Consider the following 25922-nt stretch of genomic DNA (forward strand, 5'->3'; position numbering starts at 1 on the left):
TTGGAATGACTTATCGCGAGAGGAAAAAATTAAGTTTTAGTCGCTTAACATCGGTTAATGGAACGCCTCATTCTCTATAGGATTGTCCGCGGGTTCCATAACGGCCTCATGTTAATTGCCCACATGGATTTCATGTAGGATTGCACTTGGTACTGGTACCCAAGTGGGCAACATGCACAAGACCCATCTCGGTCCCAGCTTGGGTTTCCCTTGCCATTGATGCTTGAATAACACGCCCACGTCTCTTTCGATTAAGAATAATGACTAGTGCGGTGGCTGGGATATACATAAACCTACCAACATCCGTTGCCATGATTTTTGGAATGACGTTTTAGTCACTTAACATCGGTTAATGGAAACGCCGTCATTTTGCAATAGTTTTTTATCAACATTCAGGAAGTTTTGCGCAAATCTGTAATGGAAACGTGGCTAGTGTTACATGATCCTTCAGAAATCATTCTAATATGATTTGCTGCTCAAGAAACACTTCTGATTCTGATATATTTAAATTTCAGATAAATGCTGTTCTTTTGAACTTTCTATTCATCAAAGAATCCTGAAAAAAATATATATAACTGTTTTCAACATTCATAATAATAAGAAATGTTTCTTGAGCATCAAATCAGAATATAAGAATGATTTATGAAGGATCATGTGATGATTATGATTTAATGATTAATGAATTAATGTAATGATTTATATCACAGGAATAAATTGCATTTTAAAAATATATCCAAATAGAAAACAATTATTATAACTTGTAAAAATATTTCACAATATACTGTTTTTGCTGTATTTTGGATCAGTAGTCCACAATAATCACAATAGTCATATATATATATATATATATATATATATATATATATATGTATATATATCATAGACTGTAAAAAAAAAGAAAAAAAAAGAAAGAAATATATATATATATATATATATATATATATATATATATATATATATATATATATATATATATATATATATATTATTAAACGTCAATGCTCCACACTCCATCTAAGTAGGTAGCGGAATATACACAATAAGCTGGTTTGCCAACTGCCATAAAACTTTAAAGATGAAGGACTTTTATTTTGGTCTGGTGATGTGACGTCACAAGGCTGCGCCGACTCGCCGAGACCCTGCGTCTGTTGTGATTCGGCTGAAGAAAGGTTGGTGTTTTTAAGAATTTACATCGATAAGTCACATTTACAGCTCTTTCTAACGATGTAAAATTAGTGAATTATTATTTAATGTAATATTGTATTGCTTTATCTTACGTTAATGAACGTTATTTTTGTGAGTAATTCGCATCCACACATGAGTAGCAGAAAAGGTGCTTCTAATTTTGCTCCCTATGAATCCCCGTAATGTCGAGAGCACAATAATGTAATACTCGAGCGCGGACTCACAAAACTGAACAGATGCAGTGCTCTCTTATGAACTGCCTCTCCTCTCGCTCAGATATTGTGCGTTCGCGCTCAAACTGTGTTTTGTGCACTCACGAATCTCTACGTGCTCTTGCACTTGAAAGCTTCTGAATTAAACTTTGTCAAAAGTTATCAACCAATCAGAATAGATTTCCACGACTGACCGATGAAAATGCTACATGAATTTTATCGGCTGAGTGAACTGCACCTGGAAATCTTTTGAGAATCAACATTTTTTATTTCTTTACAATTTGAAATTAACAATATTAATCAAATGTATCTTAGTATTTAATATATATATTAAAGTAGGCTATTTGAAAAACATTATATATGTTATAGTATATATTATATAGCCTATACTTTAAGTAGCCTATAAAATTGATAATGCAATGCGTTAAATTGGGAAAAGAGATAGATGAAATGAAGTAAATGTATAACAATAATTATAATACAAATGCTCTATAAAAATAAGAAACCATCAGTAAATGGATTTATAAGATTGGGATAGGATGAATAAGTGTTTTTCATGTAGACCGATATTATATATGTTATAATGTTATTTCAACATTGATGATAAATTATCCAAACTTAATTTGAATGCTGTCATTGAGATCAATACACACACAATATAATATAATTTAGCTGGTTTAAGCAATGAGGCAGGCAAAATAATTCAAGCCAAAACTGTAGTTGATGTCCATTGTCCACAGTAAGGTAGCTAGCTAGCCAATGTACATTCAATACTGAACCATGTCAGTTTCAACTGTCCTCTGTCTGTGGCTTTTCAGGTGTCAAAATATATTAAGATTCTCAATATATATAATAAATGTATTTTGTTTTTTAACCCTCTGGGGTCGACAAACGCGCCGGCGTGTTTTGCTGGATTTTTTTTCACACAGCAGAAAAATAGACTTAAAATACTCTTGTCACTTATGGTCATACAGATTTTAGAAATATGAAAAAATAAACAAAACAAAACATTGCTTTTATAAAAAATTTTTTAAAAAGGGTGTGCTTTCTGCCTCTCTGTCTCTGTGAACTTTTTTTCTGGAGCACGGCTCTAAACTTAAAACTCAGCGAATACTAGTCTCACAGGCATAAGCAGTATATCTTTATAAACATTTAATTGTCTGCTTTTAAATTATCTAATTCAAAACGAAAACAAATATTCTCTGTTTATATAATCTGTATGAAAAGAGAGAGATGTCAGTCGTTCTCATGGCAACTCATTATCTGCTAATGTGAACACGCCAACGGAGAGCGCGTGCTATTCAAACGCAAATGATCTGAGGCGATCTATGCAAACCTGTCAATGCCCACATCAGCTCGATAAAACTCAAGTTTAGTCAGATTCATGTACCTTACGTCATCTTGCGACGCTGTGAGGAATAATAATAATGTAATAGTAATATAATCCTGGAAAAATTTAATAATCCTGGTTTCAGTTTCACTTTGAGTAGCAACGGATCCAGCTGAGGATTGTGAATAGTAAGTTCTTTATTCTCTAGGGCTTTGTTCTAATCGCGATTTAGTGTCTGTAAACCGCAAAAAGACTGTTTAAATACATTAGTCAAAAGTCTTGTGGACACATATTTAGTATGTGTTTTGTGGCCTTATTTTTATTTCAGAAACTTTAATTTTTAGTTTTTTTTTAATAACCATGCATAAACATTATTCTCTCAAAAATACAAACATGTTCATGTTGTTCACATATTATGGTAGCCCTGTTTGTGCTGCATAGAGTGTAATGACACCTTTGTGATTAATATGTTTATAAGCAACTGAAAAAAGCACAAATGTCAGGGCATGTCAAAACATCTCAAGGACCCCAAAAACACCTTAGACCCCAGAGGGTTAAACAAGTTTATAAGTTGATGCTTCTTACAAACAGAAATCAATCAAAGTAGCTTTAAACCACACCTTCAAACTCACTTCATTAACTGGACTCCAGGTGTGCAAGCTACTGACTCCAATTAGCTTTAGTTGAAGTAATTCGTTTATGGATTCACTTACTTTTTCCTCCAGCACTGTGAATGTTTAATGGGTGTGTTCAATACGGACACAAGAAATTAGAATTGTTTGTGTTATCAGCTGAAGCACATTGTGTTTGTCTATTGTTGAGACTTAGATGAGGATAAGATCACATGTTATGGCAAATAACTGCAGAAAACCAGTTCGTTCCTAGGGGTTCACATACTTTTTCTTGCCACTGTTACATATCCAAGTCTCTGTATACCTATATACATAGTCATTTTTAAAACTTTATCTACAGATTTAAAATATATGACATATTATCTGTAATTATGTTCATCTAAACTAAATGCTTAATAATAATTGTTAACCTAAAATTGCTCACGAGTAATGGATTAGGGGTATAATAATTATATAAGTCATATAAAATAATGAAAAAAGAATCATTGCTAAAAGCAAGACAATTTTTAGTATTTAAAAAAAAAAAATTACTTTGTAGTGACCTTTAATTTGGAGCAAGACTAACAGAGGGAGTGACTTTACTGCGTCAGAGATGTTTCACTTTGCTTTCAACTGATTGGTCCAACTTCAGTTTGAGATCACTTACTCGGGACATAACCTGCCCTGGTACAGTTAAGCCGTGGAGTGCAAGTTACTGTGGCGATGAACACTGCTAAAAGCCGAGCCACTTTAATGGACCCTAAAACCCAGGGTTGATGCAAACTTAACTGAATAATTTTATCGTCCTATATGAGCCTGTTGCATATTGGTATTGTCGTATATGATGCAGATGTGCCGCCGATATGAACTTTTTTTTTTTACAGAACATATAACATGGATAAAATGCTTGTAAATTGTGTAACTACGCTCCATTGTTTACTAATGACAACCCAGGTTACTGTAGTGACACCAGCCACTCCTTTCACTTCAGTAAAAGGAGGTCTCTTCAGACATGGTGTAAGATGCGCACACATTAGCTTCCACTCCACCGCTAGCAACTTACTGTTAAGACGATGCTTGTCTGCTGCTGCCTGAACAAGACAGCTGACGCGAGTGGCGTGATGCGTCAAAAGACAGTGGAACCCATTATAATCTGTGATGTTGCAACAACGGCCGTGTCCAGTGTAGAAACAGTGTTAGGCCCATTCTGCCTATAACGCTACATTACAACATCAAGCAATATTTCAAACATTTATAATCTTCACTAATGACTTCGTCTTTTTATTTAGTCAAGTTATATAAAAAATAACTTATATAAAATATATCAAAAGTGTAACTGGCAACTGACCTTGTTATCTTCTATTATTAGTCTTAATTCCTCTAGTCTCTTCCAGTGGAGGAAGTACTCGGTTCTTTTACTAAAGTAAAAGTAATAATACCATAATGAAAACATGTTTAATTACACATGTACAGTACTTTTACTTAAATACCATTTTAAATAAGTCAGCCAAATGTACTAAACGTGAAACTACTCATTATGCAAAATGGCCCTATATAAAGTGTTATAGAATAGAACATGCAATGCAAACTAGTTTGGTTACAGCTCAAATGTATCATTCTTATTCTATCATTCACCCTGTCTCCATTACATGTCTTTGTCACACAAGTGTTTGATCACCACATTTGAGTGATCATTGCAAAAAAATATATATTTTCTGTTTTGGATATACTGTATTCTATATACAGTACCAGTCAAACGTTTGTACACACGAATGGGATAGTGTGTCAAAACTTTTGACTGGTTCTGTACTATAATATACGTAAGGGATAATGTAGAGCGAGGCGGTTGTTATAGTGAATACAACCCCGACAGGCTCGCGGAAGGGTCTTGAATCAGCCTGAAGGGGTTGTATTCGCTATAACAACTGCCTCGCTCTACATTATCCCACTTATTACATGGCTACCTACCAGATAAATCAATAATTTGACACAAAATATTGATTTAAAAAAGAGTTTATTGATTTAAAAACGATTGTATTGCTTCCGCTAAAGAAAATAGTCCATTCCGTCTCTACGGTTAGAATCCTGCGTCCATAGCAACGCTCTGTTTTTCATGGCAACGGTGTGTTATACTTAGCAGTGGTCTGTTATCACGAAATAAGACCGCATTCTACATTAGAATTCAACCAAGCCATGTAATAAACATAAATAATATCGGCCGATATATCGATATCAGGCTTTTTTTACTCCCTAATATCTGTATCAGCCCCCAAAAATCCATATCTTTAAATCATACCTTCATGGTATAGGCCTGTGGTGTTTTAATTCATCTCTTTTGTCCCCTTTCAGTCACTTCTGTCCTGATTTCTTCGAAGGGAGGGTCAGACCATAGCTGGGTAAATGAATGGGCTTTTTCAGATCTTTCTATCCAATGGATGAAATCCGATCCACACACTGTATGAACGCGACCAGAGACGATGGTAAAACACACAGAGAGCATCAGCTTTCGTGTCTGCTCTGTTAGAAATCAGAAATGGTAAAAGAACATTGTGCTTGGTACGTTTTTCATCTTCAAACCAAACTTGGGTCTTCAGCTGACAAAGTTTAAATCTGTCTGGCTAGCGCTTCCCATAATGTTTACACGTTAGGTCAATAGATGGAGAGTAGGCGGTATTTTGTCGCTGTTCGAACACATTCAACCACATGAGCGTTTACACTACGAAAGCAATACAGTCTAATGTGTTTTTGTCTACCTCTGGAAGTGGACAAGCTCAAAAAGTTTTAGACCCCGTTTACACCTGTTTTTAGTGTTGTCTACATGTGATCCGATCGACAAAAATGCATCTTAATCAGGGATGTGATTTTTCCGGATTAATCCGGAATTCCGATTTTCCGACCTGAAAATGTGACCTACGTGAATCATGCAGATCTGTAAAAAAAAAAATCTCACAGCCGTCACCATGGTAACCCGGGACGGAACCACAATCGCCGTCCCCGTGCAACAGGGCCACACCGGGCGTTTTTTTCACGTCAGTTTGGGTGACAAATTCATCTGAAGCCTATTTCATAGCTTAAAGGGTTAGTTCACCCAAAAATGAAAATTCTGTCAGTAATTACTCACCCTCATGTTGTTCCAACCGCGTAAGACCTTCGTTCATCTTCGGAACACAAATTAAGATATTTTTGATGAAATCTGAGAGCTGATCACTTCTCCAAAGGCTGCTAGGTGACCGAAACTTGCTGGCCCAGAAAAGTTATTAAACAGATCGTTAATATAGTCCAAGTGACTACAGTGGCTCAATCTTAAGTATATAAAGCGACGAAAATACTTTTTGTGCGCAAAAATAACGACTTTATTCCACTATTCATTTCCTTCTCTCTGGGCCTCTAGTTGGTTCACGTAGTGTTTTTGCGCTGCGCGTCTGTGTTACACGTCACCACGTAGGCTCACTATTGGCCGACGCTGGTCATGTGTGTGATGCGTGATGACGTGTAACACAGACGCGCTGCGCAAAAACACTACGAGGCCCAGAGAGAAGGAAATGAATAGTGGAATAAAGTCGTTATTTTTGTTTGTTTGTGCGCACAAAAAGTATTCTCGTCGCTTGATATACTTAAGATTAAGCCACTGTAGTCACTTGGACTATATTAATGATCTCTTTAATAACTTTTCTGGGCCAGCAAGTTTCGGTCACCTAGCAGCCTATGGACAAGTGATGCAGCACTCAGATTTCATCAAAAATATCTTAATTTATGTTCCGAAGATGAACGAAGGTCTTACGCGGTTGGAACAACATGAGGGTGAGTAATTAATGACAGAATTTTCATTTTTGGGTGAACTAACCCTTTAATGTGAGGGACAGAAGTCTATTTACATCAATAAAGTATACGGAAACTCGTTTTCCCTCCTCTGCGGCTGTCATTCTCCATTCAGTATTCAAACAGCGCGCGCGCCTCTTCCGTATATTTTCCTGCTTTTTTTGTCCTTAGCCAATCACATGCCTGCTTAATACTAGGTGTAAACAGAGCCAAAGTCTTTCCAGATCACAGGGCTCAAGTCCAAGTCAAGTGCTAAGTCTTAGTTTTGAAAGTCTAAGTCGAATCGCAAGTCGTCAAATTTGGGACTCCAAGTCAAGTCCAAACTGCTTTTCCATCGTCGGGCCAAACAGTTCTGAGAACAGTTGGGAATGGTTCCAGTTATATTTCCACTTGAGCTTCTAGAAAATTAAACCATATCTATACCGGATTGGCACAGAATGGAACGATTGAGCAATGAGATCGGCTTGGCTCGGCAGAGGAAGAGCGGCTCAAGTCATGTGACTCGAGTCCACAAGCCTGTCAATTAGTGATGAAACTGAGCTTTTTGAAACTCCACATCAAATGAACTAAATAAGGCTTTGCAAAATGATTCAGTGATTTGAAGTGCCAATTCATCACATGCTGATGACGCATTTTGGTAAATGTAGTTGATTATGAAACAAGAACACAAACAATGGTAACTTTTATTAACCAGTTGCAAATGTTATGAAATCTAATTAAATACAAATCATTAAATACAAATACAACAAAATGTAAAGTGTCTGTATAGCTTTTTATTTATTAATTTCTAATGCTAGTTTTGATTTTGTTTTGGTTTATCAGGCCATTTAAAGCCATTCCCTCTGACTGTCTCTCTTACCAGTACACTGACTACTGAACTAAGGAGCTGAAAGAGACATACCCAGAGATTTAGTTCTTTCTGTTAATTATTCTCATCTTAAACAGGACAAACACACAGAAAAAACCCTGGTGAAGCAGCTGAGATCCACGCTACACTATTATAAAGATGGCATTTATTAAAGAAGAGAGTGAAGATGTGAAGATCGAAGAAACATTCAGAGTGAAACAAGAAGATACTGAGGAACAAACAGGTTGGTTTCATTCTCAAGGCAGAACTCATTAAATTTTCCTCTGTCATTTTCCAGCTCTACAGAAATGAATACGTTTGGACAAAAGTCATTTATGTGTCGTAATTTTGTGCGGATTTATTAAACATGGAGAGGGTCGCTCAAAGCTGGGCATCCGTTATTATGTCATGTTACACATTAAATTAAGAAAAATAATCTGAATGTAGCCTAAAAAATAATACAATACCAAAGTCAAGGAAATTCTGTTCACTCGGCAGCCATATTTGCCACACCTTCGCCTATATCGGGCATCCAAGACTAAGTCCTATTTACTTGAATAGGGGATTCCTGAGATCTCAAACTGCTCGCCAAAATTCACAATTAAATAACACATTTCAAATCAGCAACAAAATTTGACATGAACTGTCCCATAAATGTTCCTTATGCTTTTACAGTGAGGAAAATAAGTATTTGAACACCCTGCTATTTTGCAAGTTCTCCCACTTAGAAATCATGGAGGGGTCTGAAATTGTCATCGTAGGTGCATGTCCACTGTGAGAGACATAATCTAAAAAAAAAATCCAGAAATCACAATGTATGATTTTTTTAAACTATTTATTTGTATGATACAGCTGCAAATAAGTATTTGAACATCTGAGAAAATCAATGTTAATATTTGGTACAGTAGCCTTTGTTTGCAATTACAGAGGTCAAACGTTTCCTGTAGTTTTTCACCAGGTTTGCACACACTGCAGAAGGGATTTTGGCCCACTCCTCCACACAGATCTTCTCTAGATCAGTCAGGTTTCTGGGCTGTCGCTGAGAAACACAGAGTTTGAGCTCCCTCCAAAGATTCTCTATTGGGTTTAGGTCTGGAGACTGGCTAGGCCACGCCAGAACCTTGATATGCTTCTTACAGAGCCACTCCTTGGTTATCCTGGCTGTGTGCTTCGGGTCATTGTCATGTTGGAAGACCCAGCCTCGACCCATCTTCAATGCTCTAACTGAGGGAAGGAGGTTGTTCCCCAAAATCTCGCAATACATGGCCCCGGTCATCCTCTCCTTAATACAGTGCAGTCGCCCTGTCCCATGTGCAGAAAAACACCCCCAAAGCATGATGCTACCACCCCCATGCTTCACAGTAGGGATGGTGTTCTTGGGATGGTACTCATCATTCTTCTTCCTCCAAACACGTTTAGTGGAATTATGACCAAAAAGTTCTATTTTGGTTTCATCTGACCACATGACTTTCTCCCATGACTCCTCTGGATCATCCAAATGGTCATTGGCAAACTTAAGACGGGCCTTGACATGTGCTGGTTTAAGCAGGGGAACCTTCCGTGCCATGCATGATTTCAAACCATGACGTCTTAGTGTATTACCAACAGTAACCTTCTCCCGTGTAGTTCTGGGCTGATTTCTCACCTTTCTTAGGATCATTGAGACCCCACGAGGTGAGATCTTGCATGGAGCCCCAGTCCGAGGGAGATTGACAGTCATGTTTAGCTTCTTCCATTTTCTAATGATTGCTCCAACAGTGGACCTTTTTTCACCAAGCTGCTTGGCAATTTCCCCGTAGCCCTTTCCAGCCTTGTGGAGGTGTACAATTTTGTCTCTAGTGTCTTTGGACAGCTCTTTGGTCTTGGCCATGTTAGTAGTTGGATTCTTACTGATTGTATGGGGTGGACAGGTGTCTTTATGCAGCTAACGACCTCAAACAGGTGCATCTAATTTAGGATAATAAATGGAGTGGAGGTGGACATTTTAAAGGCAGACTAACAGGTCTTTGAGGGTCAGAATTCTAGCTGATAGACAGGTGTTCAAATACTTATTTGCAGCTGTATCATACAAATAAATAGTTAAAAAAATCATATATTGTGATTTCTGGATTTTTTTTTTAGATTATGTCTCTCACAGTAGACATGCACCTACAATGACAATTTCAGACCCCTCCATGATTTCGAAGTGGGAGAACTTGCAAAATAGCAGGGTGTTCAAATACTTATTTTCCTCAATGTAAGTTTAAAAAAAGTGTATTTTTCAGGCTGGACCAGCCAATGCACCTGTGCAGTCCTAAGTGTGCATCTCCTATCACTGACTGCTTCTATAGCAACCGGAGCTTGTAACAGCAGCTGCAGTAATGTGATGACTTTAATAATCAAGGATTGTAAAAGTTAAATGCAGATTAATCCTTGCAATTAAAGTTACAGAAGTTATTCAGTCAAGAGCAGTGAGTAACTTTATTATTATTACTGAGTAGAGTGACAAAATTACCATTATAACCATTAGATGGCAGCAGAGCAGCTCGTTGGCTCACTTTCATTGGCTCACAGGTTTTGTTTTCCACCAGTAATCTCCACTAAATCAAGGAATATTTTCTGTTAACTCCATTAACCCTTTCGCACGTACGATCACACCGGTGTGATCAGTCTAGGCTGGTCCCTGGAACGTACGATCACACCGGTGTGATTAGAACGGTCAGTGCATCACATGATCAACTGCTAAATTCAAATGTGCTTTCGCGCGTTGGCTGGCGCTGAGCCAGAGACAGGCGTGCTCAGAGCTGTCATATATCACAACTTTTCAGTGTTTTCAGCCACATTATGTTTATTTTAGGTTTCAGATAGCCTGGCAAGCCAGACCTACATCAAGATGTTAGGTCTGGCAACTCGCCATAGACACGGCTCAATCCAAGGGGCGGGATAAACGGCTGTCTTTCAAATTCCCTCTGCACGCAATAGTCCAGCGCTTCAACCAACCAGAGTCGTTAAGCCCGCCCCGCCTACTCTATACATGACGTGATTGGCCTGACCCAATTTAGGTTTTTGCAGCTCGAAAGTCAATGGAGAGTTGCTAGACTGCCCTGGCTGCAAAATACATTTTGCTGCCGCTAGGGTGCGTCTAGATTTCTAGGCTAGGTTTCAGACATATAAGTACTAAAAAAACAATACATTTAGAGTTTGTAAAATACACACTGATGTCAAAGGAAGAGGCAATAATAATCCTTTCCATTATAATTAGTTTTATTCATATCAGATACACATTATAATAATAATAATAAACTTTATTTTATATAGCGCCTTTAAAAGTAGCATCTCAAAGCGCTTTACATAAAAATATGAAATTAAAAGGTACATATACCTTTTAAAAGGTACACATAACAGTGCAAACAGAAAACCAAAAAAAAAAAAAAAAAAAAAAAAAAAAAAAAATCAATAAAAAAGCAAGCATAATAATGACATGAATCACACAAACGCTACCCTAAAAAAGTAAGTTTTAAGGGATGATTTAAAAACACTAAGGGATTCTGCATTCCTAATCTCAGAGGGCAGGGAATTCCACAATTTAGGAGCCAAAGAAGAAAAAGCCCGATCACCCATAGTTTTTAGCCGTGTTGTTTGGACAGTTAGGAGACCAGCTTCAGAGGAGCGTAGAGCACGTGTAGGAGTGTAGGGGGTTAGAAGCTCACACAAATACTGAGGGGCCAGATTATTCAAGGCCTTATAAGTGAGCATGAGAATTTTAAAATCGATACGAAAACTAACAGGAAGCCAGTGCAATTTTTCCAGGACAGGTGTGATGTGCTCCCTTGCACTGGTCCTTGTAAGAATTCTAGCAGCTGAATTTTGTACCAACTGTAATTTACTTAGGGTAGCTCTAGATACTCCAGCCAGCAAAGCATTACAGTAATCAATACGTGAGAAAACAAAGGTGTTGATTAATTTTTCAGCTACAGAGAAAGTCAACATGGGACGCAATTTGGCAATGTTTCTGAGATGAAAAAATGATGTTTTGACTGTGTTACGAACTTGATGGTCAAATGTTAAATTGGCATCAAATATCACCCCCAGATTTTTTAGGTTAGTTTTGAATTGCAAAGCAGAGCCATCCACACTTAAGGTTATGGACTCTGCTTTACGCAACTGATGAGGTGAACCAATAAGCATCACTTCAGTCTTGTCACTGTTTAGACAGAGAAAATTTTCAGACATCCATTTCTTAATCTCAGTAAAACATTGAGAAAGGAAAGACACAGGCATATTGACATCAGGTTTTGAATGTATATATATCTGAGTGTCATCGGCATAAAAGTGAAAGTTAAGACCAAGTGTTCTTAAAAGTTGGCCAAATGGAAAAATGTAAATGCTAAAAAGTAAAGGGCCCAAAACTGATCCCTGGGGAACACCAGAGTGCACCATACCGACCTCAGACTTGCAATCACCCATCACAACAAACTGCTTGCGATCAGAGAGGTAGGACTTAAACCACTTTAATGCAGAATCAGAAACTCCAAAGATAGTCTCTAAGCGAGTGATTAAAATGGAGTGATCTATAGTGTCAAAAGCGGCACTAAGATCAAGAAGAATCAGTATAGATAAGCGGCCAGAATCAGAAGCCATTAACAAGTCATTTGTGACTCTAACTAGTGCAGTTTCAGTGCTGTGGAGTTTATGGAATCCAGACTGAAGTGGCTCAAAAAGATCATTAGATGAAAGATGAGAAAGCAGTTGAGAAGCCACTGTTTGTTCTAAAATTTTGGCAAGGAATGGAAGATTAGAGATGGGACGAAAATTATTCAGATTATCAAAGTTCATGTTGTTAGTTTTGGGTACAGGGGTGACAGCAGCAATTTTAAGTGCTGCTGGTACAATACCGGTGCACAGAGAGTTATTGATAATTCTCAAAACAACAGGAGAGAGGGAATCAAAACATGATTTAAAAAGACAAGATGGTATGGGATCAACTCTGGAAGTTGAGGCTTTCAGTTTTGAAACCATATTACATAGAGACTGGGAGTCATGAATTGCAAAATTAGAGAGAGAGATACCAGAAAATGCAGAAATATTTAAGGAGGCAGCAGCAATAGTATGAGTAGTAACAATGTGGTTACGTATATTATCAATTTTGGTGCTAAAAAACTCCAAAAACATATTACAAAGGTGAGTTGAAGCAGGAACATTAGAGAGGCTGGGATTTTTAAGCAGCTTGTTGATTGAGTGAAACAGTAGTTTAGGGTTTCTCTGATTGCTGACAATTATCTGAGAAAAATAATCAGATCTAGCTGACACAATTTCAGCCTTATACTCAAGTAAGCTGTCTTTCCAGGCCTGGTGATGAACAGTTAAACCTGATATGCGCCATCTACGCTCCAACTTGCGACACAAAGCCTTCATAGCACGCAGATCATCATTGTACCAAGGAGCGGAGCGTGCAAAAGAAACAGATCGTGATTTCAAGGGAGCCAGTGTGTCCAGGCCAGACAGCAGCACAGAATTCAGCACAGAAACGTTATCATCCAGATCATCAGATAGAGAATCACAACTTAAAAAAGTGTCAATTAAATCTGAAAAGTCAGTGGGCTCAATCAATCTCCAATTGCGATAATTAATGATGCGGGAAGTGGAAGTGTTCATGACAGGTAATTCCATGTTAAAGAAGACAGCCCGGTGATCAGACAGACCCAGATCAGAGGTTGACAACTGAGACACAAATGAACCATTGGTAATCACAAGGTCTAAAGTGTGGCCTTTGTCATGCGTAGGACAGTCCACAAGTTGGTCTAATTCAAAGCACTCTAATATGGACAAAAAGTCTTTTGTTATTGCATTGTCTTTTATATCCATATGGATGTTGAAATCCCCCAGGAGAAGAATTCTTTCAAATCTGAGGCAGAGAAAAGACAACATATCTGATAATTCAGACAGAAAGTCTTTAATTGTCTTAGGAGGCCTGTAGACTGTAGCCACTGCAGTAGAGAAGGGCGCAGAAACACTCAGAACAAGACATTCAAATGAGTCAGATTTGGGAACAGCCACGGGACACATGTTGAACTGTTGACTATGCAGCACAATGATACCCCCACCTCTACCAGAAGAACGGGGCAGATCAAATAATCCATAGCCAGCAGGAGTCAGTTCATTAAAAAGAAGACAGTCAGATTCTTTGTGCCATGTTTCAGTTAAACAGATAAGGTCCAACTTTTGCTCTAAAATAATATCAGATAAAATAACGGCTTTGTTGTTGACAGAGCGCGCGTTAAACAGTGCTGATTTCAGCAGACGCGGGGGAGTAGATGACTCCGATGCAACCTCCACACGCCTGAGTGCTTTTAAGTTATTAAAATTAACCCCAGTAGGTCTAAACAGCAGTCTATGGGGTTTGCGCAGAAATGTCGGATAAGCGACAGGTTTAGATGTTGAGCATAAAAAACTATGCCTTGAAGAGCGATGTAAGTAACGCTTAGGTCGCAATATTCCAACATGACTGCAGAGAGCACGTATGTCATTCGCCGTATCTAAATGTCCGTTCAGGTTCAACAACTGGCGAGCAGTGTACCTGAGAGCCATTCGGGGAGGGTCCACACCAACAGCAGCCTCACAGCGGTGTAAGCAGTGTACGTCCTGGGCCAGGCGACAGAAGAGTAAATTCCAGTAAACAGCACTCAGAGATAGAAGCAGTAGTCCAGCATGCGAAGCGTGATTCCGCATCACGGTAGAATAACAAAGACAGATAGTCTTCACTGGCTTCACTGGCTCATAGCCAAATAAACTACTAAGAATAAATTAAATAAAATTAAAATAAACGGGAGAGAGGAGCGGCAGCCAAACGCGCCAGCGTGCCCTTTCAAACCGGAAGACATTGTGTAAGTAACTTTAAAGTTTACTCTATTCTTCTCCCAGTTCACCTGCCACTTACTTTTATGTATTTCGAGAGAAGTGGATGAATTCACGTGTTGTAAATCCAACAGATCCGATTCTCTGAACTGCGTCTGCAGCACAAACTAAGATGGCGGCGCCCATCGCGCATACAGCTCAACTAACGCGATCGTTATAAAGGTGTTTAAACAACAAAACACTTCCACTTGCATATATTTGACAATCGGAATATCAGATATTTCATGCCATATCTAACAAATTTGTGAATATTTTGAATAAAAAAAGGAAAAATGACATAAAAGCAGATCATCATTCATTCAGCTCTGTTGTTGCTGCGGTGTCACGTGACAAGCAATGACGCGTCACCATGGAAACCATAAAGTGACACATTCTAAATAATGGTCGCTTTGAAAAACTCACGCTAGGGGGTCAGCCAGAATATTTTAAACTTACGTGTGAAAGGGTTAAGTGTGCTTACACGCATACACACACAAACAGATATTTTAAACAAATGATAGGTAAGAAAATGCTTACTCCAGGTTTCCTTTATAACACCATTTTAAGGTTCCACTGCAATCATAGTGTGATATAGTTGGAAAAACTCAGCACAGTACAAATGAAGTGGTAAACTTTGAGAAAATTATTTGTAATGTTATTATTAGGCTAAAATGTGGTTTCAGCTAGGTATCCGCTGACATTCAAAATTCATTACTTTCTTTTTCCGTTCCGTTCCGTTCTTATTTATTTTATTTTTTTAATCTTATTTGCTGAAAACAAAGAATAATAATGATCCTGTGATGAGGTCTTGGTGATGATTTGCTCATTCAACAAGACATTTTCCTCCAAAATTTCTTCATACATGTCCAGCAGTAATCCTTTTCAGGTCTTCTTCTCTGGCGGATCCACCTTCATGCACTGCCAGATGCAGCATATGTGCAAAACATGGAACTTGGAACTCCAGAACTCTGACACTCTTTACAAAAACATGCGAGTTGACGCCTACGCATAATCAAGACTCTTTGTATTGGCAAGGCATATCAGCATAATTTTTCCTTATCGGGCTAATCATTTCTTTATATGCCATTATCGGCTGATTCGCATGTAACATGTAATGTTACGCATGTTACTCACAGTAACATGCCATGCAGGCTAGAATTGCGAAACATTATTGGATAATTCTTATAATTTACATTTCTCTGGGCCAATCGGAATCTTAGCACTTTTTCTCTTGGCCAATTGGAATCTTAGCACTTGCGTCAGAATCTTGAAGCACACAGCGTCAACTGAGCTCGCCATTGGATGAGACGCCTGGCTACTGTGCGAGTCTAATGGAAACTCACGCATGAATTTTCCTGCATTGAACTTGTTTTTGCGCCCGCCAAAGTGAATTTTTGTCCCGCCAAAGTCTTATTTGATCGGTGAGTAATGTAGATGAACGGCTGTGTTTGTGACAGGGCGCATGTTTAACTGAAAGAACGAGCAGAGAGAGAGAGAGCCGGTCGCGCGCGCGCACTCTCTGTGTAAACAAGACTTCACCGTCTCCAAACTAAGCGCTGTCTTGCTCTCTCTCCCTCGCACATATTAATCAAAATAAATCAACACGGTGGTAAAAGGTCGGAAGACCAAAAGTTTCATGTGGAGCATTCGCATTCATTTTTTTTTTTCCTGAATTACCGCTGGTGTGAATTGTGCTAAATAAGTTGCCTTATCTTCTCTGAAAAGCGTTCCGGACATTCAGCTGACATAAAACAACACTTTAATTAAATGAAAAAAAAAAACTATCCAGTGATGAAATGTTTTCTGTGTTGACAGAAATCTTGGATGTCCATGTCCTAACTGCTGGGATAATCACACAACGCGCACGACACGTCCAATTCGCGAACTAATGACTCCTTTGAACCGATTCATTTTAATGAATGGTTAAAACAACTGATCTTTCCAACAGTGAACTCAGGAGACGTCTGAATCGGTGTATAACTAATCAGTGACACTTTACAATAAGGTTCTATTTATTACATAAATGACATAAAAAGTTCAGTTTGCTTACTCAAGCTTAAGCTTTAAAATAAATAAAACGTACTCGGTTACTAACGTAACCTCGGTTCTCTCTAGAAGAGGGAATGAGTACTGCGAGTATCTTACGCTAGGCGAAAATCCCTTTTCCGCGAGATATTGAAGCCAAAAAATTATCCTTAATTTTGTATTATTGTAAAACGCGTTGCGGCAGCATACAGACATAGGCAAGACGGCTCGTGTGCCTATTGGCTGTTCTGTGGCAACTGCAGCAGCCTATCGAGCGAGGCCTAGCGTGACGTCAGACCCAATGAGGGTGCTTCGCGCCCACTGCGTCACGTCCCTCCGAAACGGGCGTGGCTTAGGCCTATAAATCCAGCTCGCAGGCAGCTGATATCTGGTTTTTCATCGCCGAAGCTAACCAGAGCGTGTGCATGCACGGCAAGATACGCAGTACTCGTTCCCTCTTCTAGAGAGAACCGAGGTTACGTTAGTAACCGAGTACGTTCTCTTACGAGAGGTCTCTCGTACTGCAAGTATCTTACGCTAGGGGACCCAATGTAAAACGCTGTGCGTGCTGGGATCTGGCACCAAAGACCCAAGGGCGAAAGCCTGGGGTTCATATAGTGCATAATCACCAGTGGAACTCACAGGGAGTCCGGGAAGAGGGAAGGGCGGAGCCGCGCTCTTCCACATATAGCAGCGTCCCTCAGACGCAAATTACATCATACAGACAGGGCGGAGTACGGCCTGAACTGATGGAAAATCACGGGTCTTATACATTTGCCCATAAGCATTTTGCGGTCGATCAGCGAGCAGTGCTCATCGAGCAGCGCTCAGCAGACACAGTATTCTGAACCGATAGCATCAGAACAGACAGTACTGGAATATTTAGACCAGGGATAGACAACTCCGGTCCTGGAGGGCCACTGTCCTGCAGAGTTTAGCTTCAGCCCTGATAAAAACTCACCTGCCTGTATCTATTTAGTAATCCTGAAAACACTGATTGTCTTGTTCAGGTGTGTTTAATTAGGGTTGGAGTTAAACTCTGCAGGACAGTGGCCCTCCAGGACCAGAGTTGTCTATCCCTGATTTAGACCGACAACAGCCTGGAGGCTGGAACCTCTAGGTTATAAAACCTTATAAATGTAGACGGGGAGGCCCAGCCTGCCGCCATACATATATCTTGCAAGGCAATCCCACTTGACCAGGCCCACGATGAAGCCATGCTTCTCGTGGAGTGCGCTCTGACACCCAACGGGCACTGCATACCCTTGGAAGTGTACGCCAGCGCAATGGAGTCAACTATCCATCTGGATAGGCTCTGTTTCGACGCGGCTAGTCCCTTGGAACGTCCGCTGAACGAAACAAAGAGCTGCTCCGTCTGTCTGAAGACAGATGAGCGAGACACATAGGCTCTTAATGCCCTGACTGGACAAAGGAAGCTCCTTCCTCGTCAGAGACCGGTAGGGCTGACGGAAATGACCTGCGCCCTAAACGGTGTGTTGAGGGATTTTGGAACATAACCGTGCTTAGGTTTGAGTATAACTCTTGAGTCAATAGGCCCAAACTCCATGCACGTCGCGCTTACTGAGAGCGCGTGTAAGTCCCCTATGCGCTTCACTGAAGCGAGAGCCAGAAGAAACACTGTCTTGAAAGACAGGTGTTTAAAGGAGAACTTGGTAACTTTTTTAACTTAATAAAACTGTCTAGAAATCATTTGGATGGTTAAACAACCTGTTCTGGTGATATTGGTGACTTTCCCCGCTCCCCCCAGCGTTCCCAGGCGGAAAACCAACCTTGCAACTTGGGGACTACCGTCCCGGCAAGATGGAAATTGGAAGTCTCGTGAGAAGCGAGAATGAGAACGAGCGCGAAACACGAATTGCTTTACGGCAATTCGACATAAACACACACGCATGTATGATGTATTACCAGATTACCCACCTCGGTAGACATAGCTCCACACGATGTCTGGCTTGCTCCAATCAAAACAAACGCACATGAGCAGCGGTAGAGAGGGGGAGGAGGCCGCCGCAAGTGAGTTTTTTACGACCGTGTTGTGACATATACGCCCCCCCACAGCTGTAGGGGGAGCTCGTGGGGAAAACGTGCGACAACAAAAGGGAAAATCAGCGAAGAAGTCAGTAGAGTTCGCTAGAGTTGCCGAGTTCTCCTTTAAGATCAATCGTCTGTAAAGGCTTGAATGGGTCACCTTTCATGGCTTCCAGCACCGTAGAAAGGTCCCATACAGGGACTGAGGGAGGTCTGGGAGGATTCAGTCTCCTAGCTCCTCTAAGGAAGCGGATGACTAAATCGTTCCTTCCTATTGACTGACCAAGCTTTGTTTTTGAGAACGCTGCTATGGCCGCCACATAAAGTTTGAGCGTGGAAGGGGTCCTGCCCTTGTCCAGCAGCTCTTGTAGGAAGGAGAGAACCTCCGTCACCCCACAGTCTGGGGGCGACACGCCACGAGCTGTGCACCAGCTGGAGAACACTGACCATTTTGAGGAATAGAGACGTTGCGTAGACGGAGATCTAGCCTGCGTGATCGTGTTTAACACTCCGCTTGGGAGGTCAGCGGGTACCCGTTGATGGCCCAAACATGAAGGGACCACAGCTCTGGGCACGGATGCCAAATCGAGCCCTTGGCCTGAGAGAGGAGGTCCCTCCTCACTGGCACTGGCCATGGGGCAGTGCTCGCTAGCTGCATCAGAACTGGGAACCAGAGTTGCTTTTTCCAGAACGGCGCCACGAGTAGCACTGAGCATCCTTCTTCCCTGATCTGTTCTATCACCTGAGGCAGGAGAGAGACGGGAGGAAAGGCATAGAGCGGGCGGCGGGGCCATACATGAGCCAACGCGTCCCTGCTCTTGGAGAAAAATTCCAGACAGTGAGTGTTTTCTTGAGATGCGAACAGGTCTACTTCCGCTTTTTCCGAATTTCTTCCACAGCAGCTGTGGGTGTAGAGACCACTCGCCTGTCGGAACATTGTTCCTGGACAGTCTGTCCGGTCCTACGTTTAGGAGCCCTGGCACATGCGCTGCTCTCAGCGAGAGCAGGTTGCGCTGAGCCCACACCAGGAGGCGTTCTGTCAGCCTGTGCAGGTTTCGGGACCTGAGGCCGCCCTGGCGATTTATGTGGGACACCACTGACATGTCCGAGCGGACCAGGACGTGGTGTCCTCGTAAAAACGCGTCAGCGCGTTGTCTACTGCCAACATTTCGAAGCAGTTTATGTGTAGAAGCTTCTCCCGTTCTGACCATTGGCCGAAGAACGGTCTGCCCTCGAGCAGCGCTCCCCATCCCGAGGTGGATGCGTCTGTAGACACTACCTTCACACTCGAGGAAGTCCCCAGGCTTACACCTGATTGGTACCAGTCGTTTGCTTTCCAAGGTTTCAGAGCTGCGATGCATTTCTGATTGACCTTGAGACGAAGCAGACCGGCAGACCGCTCGAAGCAGACCGCTCGGCGCGGTACTCGCGCTTTCAGCCAGAACTGCAGTGGGCGCATGCGGAGCAAGCCCAGCTGAAGAACTGATGATGCTGAGGCCATGAGACCTAGCATCCTCTGAAATTTCTTGAGCGGGACAGATGCGCTGCAACGGAAAGAGCTCGCTGCGCGCTGAATGTCTAGTGCGCGCTGTGGCGACAGTCGCGCTATCATAGACAGCGAGTCCAGTTCTGTGCCCAGAAAGGATATTATCTGTCTGGGGGACAGAGAACTCTTTGCCCAATTGACTCTGAGACCCAGATTCTCGAGGGGATCGAGTAAAATGGTCCTGTGCTCTATGAGCACCGAGTGAGATTGAGCTAGAATCAGCCAATCGTCCAAATAGTTCAATACTCGCAAGCCCCGTAGTCTGAGGGGTGCGAGCGCTGCGTCCATGCACATCGTAAATGTGCGGGGTGCTAGGGACAAGCCGAACGGCAGGACTGTGTACTGATATGCCTGGCCCTTGAAGGCGAATCTCAAATATCGCCTGTGACGTGACGCTATCTGTATTTGAAAATGCGCATCTTTCAGATCTATTGACACAAACCAATCTCCTCTGCGAATCTGCGCGAGGATTTTTCTGGTCGTGAGCATTCTGAACTGTCGCTTTGCAAGCACTCTGTTCAGTTCACTTAGATCTAGTATGGGTCTGAGACCCCCGTCTTTTTTCGGCACCAGGAAATATCTGCTGTATAGCCCTCCTTCGCTCTGAGCTTGAGATAACGGCTCTATGGCCCCTTTGCTCAACAGTTTCAAAATTTTGGCTCGGAGTAGGTGTGCTACTTCTGTTTTTACCGTGGTCTCGACGCGCGTCGCATAGGGACTAGGGCGTCGGCGAAACTGTAGCGAATAGCCTCTTTCTATAATGCCTAGCACCTACTTCGAAACCCCGGGTAGCCTTGCCCATGCATCTGCACGAGTGGCTAGGGGTTGAATGCGGAGCGCGCTCTGGTCGCTCAGCGACAGAGGGGCTTCGGTGTGCTGTAACGTAAGCGTCTCGCTTATGACATTTGAGGCAGAGGGTACGCTGATAACAGCGGGCAGATTGCCCGCGCTCGACTCCTCTGCGGTGGTTAACCGAGAGGGGGAGGGCTGGGCGAGTCCCGTAGGACTTGTCATGTCTATGTGTGGATGTGGGCGTGAAATAGCGGGCACATTTACCACATCGAGAGCATTGTCCGCCTGAGCAGAGCGAATGCACATTGGTTTCGTTTTTACAGAAACCTCGAGACATGCAGAACGTAGTGATTGTGGGCACTGGGCAGTGGGCACATCTGCTATGTTTAATGCGCAATCGAACTGGGTCGATTTTATGTGCGTGAGCCCTGTGTGACGGGCTGTGCTTGTGTGTAGGAATGAGCACTGGGCAGTGGGCATTTTGTCTACACTCATAACACCATCGGCCGTGGCCGGGACACCAGAAAATACACTCTTTGTGGGATTTATCTGGGTAGCCGTGAAAACGGCATTTGTGTGCAGGCAAGCGGGCAATGGAACCGGCTTGTTGACTGCGAAATACACTGGAAGAGTCACATTTCTTGGAACTGAACGAGCGATGAGTTTTGGTGGAAGTCCGGCCGCGGCGGGACCTGAACACCGTCGTTTCCCTAGGCGTGCTAGGACGACTTCGGGGCCTCGGGCTTTACCACAATCCTGGGCCGCGGCCCACGCGGGGCGGGGCGGCGGCCAGTTGAGCGAGAGCGCGGTCTCGCGCTTCGGGCCTGTCGGCGCTGTGAAGTGGCGGCGGTGGGCGGAGGCTGAGGCTGTGAGCTCTGAGCAGACGGTTTTGCACGGCCTGCTGCAGAACTGGAGCGCTTCGGCAGGAAGTGCTTCATAGCCTGTGACGCTTTCTGAACCTCGGCGAAACTTTCCGCGAAATCTTTGACGGAAGGTTCCGGGACCCGCTGAGCACGGCGCTTTGTATGGCGCGGCACCACAGCGGGCGGAGGTGCAGTCTCAGCGAAAAATGCCAGGCGAGTCCTCAGAGTCGCCATAGGCAGTAGCTCACAATGAGGGCAGCCGCCGTCAGCGAGCGCGAGAGCTGCATGATCCTCACCCAGGCAGGAAACGCAGATCACATGGAGGTCCCCGTCGCTGAGTGTGGCTCTGCACGAGCCGCAGGAAGGCATCTTTAAAAAGACGCAAGCTCTTTTAGACAGTGTGTGTCGCTGCGGCGAACACACACACACAGCAGAGAGTAAAGGATATAGGCGCCGGATAGCGCAGCAGGAAGGCGATTGAAGGCGGTGCGGCCAGCGACTTCAGTGGCAACTCGTCCCGCTGCAAGGCTTTCTCAGACGGCGCGGCTTCTCTCCGGATCCAGCGATGCGTGTGCTTCGCTGAAGAGATGAAAAATCAGATATCAGCTGCCTGCGAGCTGGATTTATAGGCCTAAGCCACGCCCGTTTCGGCGGGACGTGACGCAGTGGGTCGCGAAGCACCCTCATTGGGTCTGACGTCACGCTAGGCCTCACTCGATAGGCTGCTGCAGTTGCCGCAGAACAGCCAATAGGCACACCAGCCGTTTTGCCTATGTCTGTATGCTGCCGCAACGCGTTTTACAATAATACAAAATTAAGGATAATTTTTTGGCTTCAATATCTCGCGGAAAAGGGATTTTCCCCTAGCGTAAGATACTTACGCAGTACGAGAGACCTCTCGTAAGAGAACCACTTGTTTTTTTTGAAAAGCATATGACTAAGTTTTTCCACACAGTGCTATCAAGAATCGATAAGAGAATCGTTAAAGAATCGGATCGATAATCAGAATCGTCAGTGGCATTATTATTGATAAAATCTTATCAATTCCCATCCCTATGTGAAGACAGTAAAATTATAATCAAACATTAAAGAACATACATGTTTTTTTAATAGTTCTTTTTTTTTTTTTGAGTTAAAAGATTAAAACATTTTGCTAACATGAGGTCTTATTGTGTCACTGTCAGTCTTTTTACATCAGTGCAAAACTAGGGTATGCAGATTAAGACCACTATTCATCAGCATGCATTGATTAATCCCATGGCATGTAGCAAAAAAAAAAGGTGCGACCAAATCATATGCTGGTGCGACCAACAGAGAAAGTTGGTAGCACCAGTGCAACCAGTGGAAAAGTTAGTCTGTAGCCCTGGTGTTAATCTCTTGTTGCATGGGATGTGCCGCATACCTGGTAAACAGTAATTTCTAACAACATAGGGCTATTTAGATAAACAATCTGGCGAGCGTGTTGTTTTAGGCTAATACACCAACAGCAAATTTCTGTATAATAAAGCGCTCAGAAATGTGTAATTTGCATATTAAAATCACAAAAAAATCAAGCTGGGGGCACGTCAATTTTTCTAATATTGTTGACATGAATGTTAGATATGAGATTGGTCTTTAATTAATCAGTTCAGACGAGTGTGTGTGTGTGTTTCTCTTTATTTTGATGATCCCCTTTGAACATTCTGTTGTCTGTATGTAACGTTGCACCTATGTATAAGTAGACTGTCTGCTTAATATCTGCTTTTCTAACCCTTTATTTTGATGGTCCCTCAAACATTTTACTGACTATAAGTAACTTTGTAAGTACATGTCAGTTATTGTACATGTAAGTTATTGTAACCGTATTAATACTCAGGGTTAGTAAACCTGTAGGTGTATCTTTACCTATAGTCAACAGAATGTGTAAAAAGAGGCCATCAAAATTTAACAGTTTTTTAAAGGGTTTGATAACTGCCAGTTTTAAAGTTTTTGGACAAGTCCTAAACAAAGCAAATATTTGAAAATATTGACGAGGAGCAGAGAAAGTATTCTTTCAGTTTCTTAGCAGTTATGGGATCTAATATGCATGTTTTTGGTTTTGATGCTTTTTTGTTGGTTTTTATGCCTTGCGTGTCTAAATGTTTGTTGCTTTGTGCCATTAAATGGAGGTGAACTTTTATTTGTCTCTTTTTCGCTTAGACCTGATGCCACTGAAAGAGGAGCGTGAAGACCTGAATGAAATCGAAGAGAAGGATCCGTACCAGAAACATCATGCTTTACCTCGAGAACAATCATTTAGTTGCTCACAGACTGACAAGACTTTCTCGCAAAAAACAGCTCTGAAGACAGTAACTGGAAGTTATTTCACCTGCTTTCAGTGTGGAAAGAGTTTCGCACAAAAAGGAAACCTTAAGAAACACATGAGAATTCACAGTGGAGAGAAGCCTTATACCTGCAGACTGTGTGGAAAGAGTTTCACGGCAGCACTAAACCTTAAGTATCACATGAACAGTCATAGTGGAGAAAAGCCATTCAGATGTGATCAGTGTGGAAAGAGATTCACGCGTAAAGTACACTTTAAAAACCACATGAAGATTCACTCGAGAGAGAACTGTTTTGTATGTCATCAGTGTGGAAAGAGTTTCCCTGAAAAAGGAAACCTTAAAATCCACATGAGACTTCACACTGGAGAGAAGCCTTACACATGCACTCAGTGCGGAAAGAGTTTCACATATAAAAAATCACTTGATGCCCACATGAGAAATCACACTGGAGAGAACCCTTTCACCTGCCAACTGTGTGGAAAGAGCTTCACTCAAAAAGGAAACCTTAAAATCCACATGGAAATCCACACTGGCGAGAGCTCTTACACCTGCCAACAGTGTGGAAAAAGCTTCACTCAAAAAGGAACCCTTAACAGGCACATGAGAGTTCACACTGGAGAGAGCTCTTTCACTTGCCAACAATGTGGAAAGAGCTTCACTCAAAAAGGAAACCTTAAAATCCACATGAGACTTCACACTGGAGCGAGCTCTTACACCTGCCAACAGTGTGGAAAGAGTTTCACTCAAAAAGGAAACCTTAAAATACACATGGGAATACACACCGGAGAAAGCTCTTTCACCTGCCAACAGTGTGGAAAGAGCTTCACTCAAAAAGGAAACCTCAAACTCCACATGAGACTTCACACTGGAGAGAAGCTTTACACATGCCCTCAGTGTGGAAAGAGTTTCACATATAAAAAATCCCTTGATTCCCACATGAGAAATCACACTGGAGAGAAGCCTTTCACCTGCCAACTGTGTGGAAAGAGCTTCTCTCAAAAATGTAACCTTAAAATCCACATGGGAATTCACACTGGAGAGAGCTCTTACACCTGCCATCAGTGTGGAAAGAGTTTCACTCAAAAAGGAACCCTTAACAGGCACTTGGGTATTCACACAGGAGAGAGCTCTTTCACCTGCCAAAAGTGTGGAAAGAGTTTCAATCAAAAAGGAAACCTTAAAACACATGAGAATTCACACTGTAGAGAAGTGTTATACCTGCATAATTCTCCTGTTATCAATGTAAAGCTGCTTTGAAACCATCTGTATTGTATAAAGTGCTATATACTGTAAATAAAGGTGAGTTGACTGTGTGGAAAGTTTCACTGCAGAACTAAAACTTGTGTATCAAATGAACAGTCACTGATGAAAAGCCGCTAAGTGTAACTTTGCCAGTTTTCAACCCGCTTTGTATTGTTACAATATTGGTAGTACTTGTAAATAAAAATGTTTTACCCATTCGCCGTATTA

At 41.8% G+C, this 25922-nt stretch overlaps 1 protein-coding gene across 3 annotated transcripts; it reads left to right on the top strand.

Annotated features, from left to right (window-relative positions):
- Positions 1-1120: 1120 nt before the first annotated feature.
- Positions 1121-25922, top strand: LOC311081786 (uncharacterized protein). 3 transcript variants are annotated; one of them, XM_084112429.1, is made up of 4 exons: positions 1121-1169; positions 5688-5734; positions 8103-8248; positions 24328-25922. In XM_084112429.1, exons 3-4 carry the CDS (start codon positions 8164-8166, stop codon positions 25707-25709), a joined length of 1467 nt encoding a protein of 488 aa, XP_083968555.1. In that variant the 5' UTR covers positions 1121-1169; positions 5688-5734; positions 8103-8163; the 3' UTR covers positions 25710-25922. The 3 variants fall into 3 exon arrangements, with proteins under 3 accessions (XP_083968555.1, XP_083968554.1, XP_083968556.1); XM_084112428.1 differs by lacking the exon at positions 5688-5734 and having other exon boundaries at positions 1122-1169; XM_084112430.1 differs by lacking the exons at positions 1121-1169; positions 5688-5734 and adding an exon at positions 5815-5894.

The sequence above is a fragment of the Abramis brama genome, assembly GCF_963993115.1.
Source record: "Abramis brama genome assembly, chromosome: 4".
In the NCBI taxonomy this organism is placed as follows: domain Eukaryota; kingdom Metazoa; phylum Chordata; class Actinopteri; order Cypriniformes; family Leuciscidae; genus Abramis; species Abramis brama.